Genomic DNA, 7,201 nt, shown 5'->3' on the forward strand with positions numbered 1-7,201 from the left:
TAGGGGCGTTGTTAAAACCCCCAAAAAGTGTGTTGTACAGCTCACTCCATACCCTCTCATGTAATATATTGTTCTTGGTATGGTTTGTAAAAGGAAAGAAATAGACGACTGTTAAAACTCTGATTAAGTGACACAAAAACAAGACAATCCAAACATAAGCATTAAAAAGCTGCAAAGTGCCGTAAAGCAATTAGAGTTCAAAGAAAGAGTGCTAATAATGAGCTGCACACTGAAGTGTTAAATGATGGCGATAAGAAAAAGAAACTACAAACTTTATGGTTCTGTGGAAATAAAAATCTTGTCACTGACGATAAAACACTGACAAGGTACCTGCGTGTGGGTGTGTCACATCAGCAAAACAAATCAAGACAAGCCATCTAGTGACTAAAACTGCAACTCAGACTTTACCAAAGAAACGCTGCAGTTTCCAGCATTGACTTGGATGAAGTCCAGATCTTCACATTCTTCTCTAAAGTGAAAGCACAAGAGTTTGCTAGTTTCATTATGACTTATTACATGTTTAACTACTGTATATCTACACTGCTAAGAGGTAACTTTGGATATATTTTCCACAATTTACATTTATTAAATAAATATGAAGAAAAGATTTTGAATACGTAGTTTGTTTTATTCAGCTAAAGCCATATGAAGTATATCACCAACTCAACAACAAACTTGTATTATTATTATAAAACATTAAATGTAACTATAAAAAATAGAAGAAATGTTTCAATTTTCGTGTTTTAGATTTTTTCTATTGCATTTGCTATTGTGATGAGTGATTGCAAGATTAGACTCATGTGACATTTCAAACTGGAAGAGCCATAGAGATGTTACATGTACACACTGAATGGCAATCAGCTGATTAAAACAACAACAAACTACTGGAGGGAAATGCACAAAGAGAAGATACTAAACTAACAAGGGTGGAAAGGAAACTGGGAATCCACAATAAAAGCCCAGATCACCAAGTTCTGTTATTGTACACTTCAGGTAAATTTCCAAACTTTGGTGCCTCCCTCTGTCCCTCCCCTTTGTCTGGGTGTGTTTCTGTTTTCAAACCTCACGTACTCCATGATTAAAAGGTAGTCAACACACCTGACTTGAGGACACTCGACCTCATCATGCATCAAGACTTGTATGACAAGTTTTTTCTACATCTCCAAGATGGCAAGAGAAAATAAAAACAAGAACTCTGGTAAGTCTTTAGAGAGAACTATATTTCTCAGTTTGATAAACAAATCATTATCAAGCTGATACTTAGTTGCATAAATTAACACATAACAGCTGTTTATGTACTTTTATTGTAATACACAGTAAGGGGGTGCAAAATGCTGCAGCTCAAAAGATTTTGCAAATTTCCCCAAATCTAGCATGTGCTCCAGTGCAGCACCAGTTTTGTCATTTAAGAAGTAGTATCCCTGTTAAGACAACACAATACAAAGCAAAGTGCCAAATAATGAACTAAGTTTACCACTCAGACAACTTGTACCAAACAAATGCAACTTTGTGCAACGACTTTAGCTCGTCAGCTTGAAAGACGTCCAGATTTCCGCATGCTTTGCAAAAACAAGAGTGCGGGAGTTTGCTAGTTTTATTCTGACTTATTTATATGTCTGCTTTTGTACTGTTAAAATGAAAATGAAATTTTGGCTACAGTTTGCACAATTTAACTTTAATATGAAGTATTAAAAACAGCTTGACATATGTAGCTTCTTTAATCCAATTAATATGGCAATTCACCTATTAACACAGCATTATTTTTATTTTTATTAGTATTATTATCATTATTATTATTTTATAAGAATGAAAATTATAAAAATTTGCGACATGACCAATTGACCTTTAAACTGAAAAAATCTTTGTTGAACTTTTTAAAATTTTAAACCTCATTTCAATTCAAGTCTGTCCTGTATCTAGCAAGTGAAAATAAAAATAAAATAAAATAAAATAAAATAAACAATAAAAGGTGAATCAAATAGACCATTACGGCAAGGCTGTGATGGTCAATTTGGTAAAGTAAATCCGTTGGGCATCTTTCCTCGCCTTAAGACAATAATTCTGATGGCAAAAGAACCAAACGGGACAGGCAAAAAAAAAAAACCCAACCTAATTTCAGTTAAAAAAAATAGTTTTGAGGTTCCTACACATCACAAATGTAAGGGACACTTATTGTTATTGTGATTGTTGCTATTAAGTAATTCTCTGGAAATAACATGATTTGACATCAACATTCATAACTGTGTGTTTTTATTCTTTGTAGTTCTTCAGTCAGAGGTGTCACACAGATGCAGTCTGCTTTGTCTTGGTCGTCTGAACTTCCACCGTCAGGCTGTGGGAGAAAAGGTCCGCTTGAGTCATGGAGGTCGACTCGCAGAGAAGACTGATAACACCTTCAAGAATGGGCTGGTGTTCAGCAACCGTCCAGTGAGAGTCCAGGAGAGGATTCGTCTGAGAGTGGAGAGGGATTCGATCAACTGGCAGGGAGCTCTGCGTGTGGGCTTTACCACTGTGCCACCCTCAAGCAGATCTCTGCCCCTGCCCTGCTTGGCCATCCCCAACCTCACTGACAAACCTGGACACTGGGCTGTGCCTGTAAATGAATCCTACTGCCAAGCAGGTTCAGAGCTGGAGTTTTGGGTTTCTCATGGTGGCAGCATATACGTAGCTGTCAGCAACAGGCAGCACAAGTGGCTGACAGGAGTGGACCTCAGCCAGCCTCTGTGGGCCATGATAGACATTTACGGGAAGACGCGCTCCATTTTACTCCAAGGCAAGTTCACTAGAACCACAGTTTTATCTGCCTTACAGCAGGTTTTTCCTGTTCTGTGAAGGCAGAGCATTTCATATGCACTGACAGCAATAAACAATGACTAACTGTTGAAATATGCTTTTGTCTTTGCTGCAGGCTCCAAAAAAACAAAGCTCCTTTGCACTAGAAGATCCTGTCCTGCACCCGAACCGCTCATCTCACCTGATTCTTACAGTCACTTTGGTTCAGTTCCTGATGTTTCAGACTTCAGACCTGATGACTGCATGTCCTGTCTTGACATGGAAATCCCAGCAGGTAAAAACAGTCCCTCCAAACATTAATGTCTGATTTCCGTTGCACATTTCTGACCACAGAGTGTGATCAGTGAAATCAGTTGTAATAGTGTGGTCTCACATATGCCTGATGTCGCATTTGTAATTAGAGTCTCTCTCTTCTGGTTATAGATAACGTCTGTGTGGTGTGCATGGTGAAGGAGGCCAGAATCACACTGCCTTGTGGCCACCGGTGTTTATGTAAACACTGTGACTCCAGAGTCTGTCAAGAGTTTGGCACCTGCCCGCTGTGTCGACACAAGATCAGAGCTCCATCAGTAAAGGAGAGGCGGTTTATAGACGTCTAAGCTCTGACACACCAGCCAAGAATCACCAAATATAAACTACCGACACACAGTGAATGGCACTTATTATGACGCTTTGTCATGTTTGGCTTTTCTGTTTTGTTAAACATGTAAAAATTTCAGAGTGATGAAATGTCCTCAAATTCATGTAAAGATGTCAAACTGGACTATTTTTATGTAAATATTGCAATTAAGTCAGTATGTGACGAGACAAAATATTGCACTAAGTGCAAAATATGTATGTATGTGAATATGTAAAATAATATTATAACAAAAAATTTCTGTACAGTATATTTTATAGGTTGGTGTAAATCTTAAAGAGATGTTTGATTTTCATAAACTCGTTTTGTCTTAAAATTGTTATAGTGTTTGTGCTTAGACAATGGAAAGAAAACATAAATAACCTTGTTTCAATCATCATATTTTCTTCTCTAATGTGTTTTTAAGGATGTTGCTATAAGAAATAAATCAATAGCAGTGCATATTAAATAGAACATGTTGGGGGATAAAGAAATACACACGTGTGAACAGCGGTTAAACATACCTTAAAGATTAACAAGAGAACCAAATTGCAGTCATGACTGAACTGAACTATAAATAAATGGGGGCATCATATAAGAAGAGACAGAGTAGCTTGAAAACAAAAGCTTGCTTGGAACACAAGAGCATTTTCAAACACTTAGTTGTGTCAAGACATCGCAGGAATAATGATGCTAAAGCAAAAAACGAAACTTTCAATCCAGCGATCAGGTCATGTTGTGGTTAGCAAAGATTACAAACAATCTCGCATTTTGTTTTTCAATAATTAATTGTACAATAAAGCATGCAATAAGAAATTCATTAATTCAAAACAATTATTTTTTATTTTCATGAATAAATTACGTGTTGCGTGGAGATCAGGGGCAGTACCTGTGGACTGGCAGACCGGGGTGGTGGTCCCCATCTTTAAGAAAGGGGACCGGAGGGTGTGTTCCAACTACAGGGGGATCACACTCCTCAGCCTCCCTGGGAAAGTCTATGCCAGGGTGCTGGAAAGGAGAGTTCGTCCGTTAGTCGAACCTCGGATACAGGAGGAACAATGCGGTTTTCGTCCTGGTCGCGGAACACTGGACCAGCTCTTTATCCTCTCCAGGATACTTGAGGGTGCATGGGAGTTTGCCCAACCAGTCTACATGTGTTTTGTGGACTTGGAGAAGGCATTCGACCGTGTCCCTCGGGGTGTCCTGTGGGAGGTGTTGCGGGAATATGGGGTGTCTGGCCCATTGCTACGGGCCATTCGATCCCTATACAACCGTTGCAAGAGCTTGGTTCGCATTGCCGGCAATAAGTCGGACTCGTTCCTGGTGGGTGATGGGCTCCGCCAGGGCTGCCCTTTGTCTCCGGTTCTGTTCATAATTTTTATGGACAGGATTTCTAGGCGCAGCCAAGTGGCGGAGGGCTTTCGCTTTGGTGGCCTCAGAATCTCATCTCTGATTTTTGCAGATGATGTGGTTCTGTTGGCTTCATCGGGTGAGGGCCTCCAGCTCGCACTGGAACGGTTCGCAGCCGAGTGTGAAGCAGCGGGAATGAGGATCAGCACCTCCAAATCTGAGGCCATGGTTCTCAGCCGGAAAAGGGTGGAGTGCCCACTCCGGGTCGGGGATGAGTTCCTGCCCCAAGTGGAGGAGTTCAAGTATCTCGGGGTCTTGTTCGCGAGTGATGGGAGAAGGGAGCCGGAGATCGACAGACGGATTGGGGCTGCAGCTGCAGTAATGCGGACGCTGCACCGGTCCGTCGTGGTGAAGAGGGAGCTGAGTGTAAAAGCGAAGCTGTCAATTTACCGGTCGATCTACGTCCCTACCTTCACCTATGGCCACGAGCTGTGGGTAGTGACCGAAAGAACGAGATCGCGGATACAAGAAATGAGCTTCCTCCGAAGGGTGGCTGGCCTCTCCCTTAGAGATAGGGTGAGAAGTTCGGCCATCAGGGAGGGGCTCAGAGTAGAGCAGCTGCTGCTCCACATCGAAAGGAGCCAGCTGAGGTGGTTCGGGCATCTGACAAGGATGCCCCCTGGGCGCCTCCTGGGTGAGGTGTTCCAGGCATGTCCCACCGGGAGGAGGCCCCGGGGCAGACCCAGGACACGCTGGAGAGATTATATCTCTCGGCTGGCCTGGGAAAGCCTTGGTATTCCCCCGGATAAGCTGGAGGAGGTGGCTGGGGAGAGGGAGGTCTGGGCCTCTTTGCTTAGGCTGCTGCCCCCGCGACCCGGCCCCGGACAAAGCGGATGAGGATGGATGGATGGATGAATAAATTAATGAACAATACAAAGAATTATAAATAAATATTCCTAAATAAACTACTATTCATAAATATTTCATATATAAAAGGGATTTATGTCAAATGAAGGCTGTGTGCAGGCAGGAATAGAGGACCCAATGTGCAGACTCACAGAGATGAATATGAACTCAGAACTCAGCTTTAATGCTACACAGCAAAAGAACAGAAAACTAACTAAACTTCAAATATTAACAAAAGAAAAACAGGCTAACCGGCAGAACACAGTATAGTAAGATGGAGACCACAGCACAGACAAAGGAAAACACAGCGCTTAAACACACAGAGGAGCAATCAGGGAATGGGGGACAGAAGGGAAACACGCTGGGACAGATCAGGCCTAACGTGACAAGGGAAGCAAAACACATTAACATAAGACACAGACCTTCAGAGTAAAACAGGAAACTTATAGACACAGACTCAGAAGCAGAGACAGACACTGCAACAGTGGGAACACAGAGACGTGGGACCAGGGCAGACATGAAGACACAGACTGGACACAGAACAATGGCAGATTGATTTTCAACAGCTCTTAACAAAAGAAAAGGACCCAGAACATCAGACACGTGTGAAGTTCAAGTTCCTGAACCACAAATTCAGGGCCATCTAGTGGACTGTTTTAGACTGCAGCTCACCCTCTGACAATCAAATGCAGCAGCTTCCAGCTTTTGTTTCAGTCCAGACCTTCATCTGCCTCTTTATAGTAAAACATGGTAACTTCCTGGTTTCTTTATTACTTTTTTATGATTTAATCTGTTTTATAATCACACTAAAATCATTTCAGAAGTATAAAAGAAGTATAAAAAAGTATATGACTATATGACTAACCAGCATCTCACTGTGACATCCAAACATGAAAACGTTACGCTTTTACCTTCCTTTTTGTCAAAAGGTGCTGGCAGAGGGAACTGTAGAAACATTACAACCCCTGCCAATATCTGTTATTAATTTGCTCTGGCGCAGATGTCTGATAACGCTCTCACTGATCATTCCTGTGATTTCTCTGAGATAAGTCTCTCCATGCACAGATGCTCAGTAAATTCGATGAAGCCCAGAAAACATTAGTGAATTATATTTGTAGGCATGAAGGGGGTATTTTCAACCATAATGAAAATATGTGGTCATATTTGAAAAACAAACAATATTTTATTGTACACTTAATTATTTGATGTGTGTGACTCCTTTGGCTCCATACAGGTGGTGGTCGAGGCCTCTTCTTTGATGAATGCTCTTTTTCCAAGAATTTTAAAAACAATTACTTATATTTTATGATTTCATATTTTTGATTTTAAATTTGATCCATTGTATCAATTCATAATTTTAAAAAGTAATGTCCAATAACTATTTTTTATAACTGGTCCCACCTTTAATTTGCAGACAAAAAAATGCAGTAAAAGAAACTAGAAAAAAAGGGCAACTACAGCAGGCAGCAGAGGGTAACAGCTCTCTTCTGTTGTGCATCAGGCCATATAACAGTAAGAAGGGTAAGGGAGATTTAT

At 41.0% G+C, this 7,201-nt stretch overlaps 1 protein-coding gene across 1 annotated transcript; it reads left to right on the forward strand.

Annotated features, from left to right (window-relative positions):
- Nucleotides 1-1,140: 1,140 nt before the first annotated feature.
- On the forward strand, nucleotides 1,141-3,392 carry LOC146621037 (E3 ubiquitin-protein ligase NEURL3-like). Its single transcript, XM_085368081.1, has 4 exons — nucleotides 1,141-1,198; nucleotides 2,264-2,773; nucleotides 2,909-3,067; nucleotides 3,217-3,392. The coding sequence occupies exons 1-4, from the start codon at nucleotides 1,141-1,143 to the stop codon at nucleotides 3,390-3,392; spliced, it is 903 nt and encodes a 300-aa protein (XP_085224207.1).
- The last annotated feature ends 3,809 nt before the right edge of the window (nucleotides 3,393-7,201 follow it).

This window comes from Diplotaxodon limnothrissa, linkage group LG12 (genome assembly GCF_057381915.1).
Source record: "Diplotaxodon limnothrissa isolate DT_005_m linkage group LG12, D_limnothrissa_male_GT1.1, whole genome shotgun sequence".
In the NCBI taxonomy this organism is placed as follows: Eukaryota; Metazoa; Chordata; class Actinopteri; order Cichliformes; family Cichlidae; genus Diplotaxodon; species Diplotaxodon limnothrissa.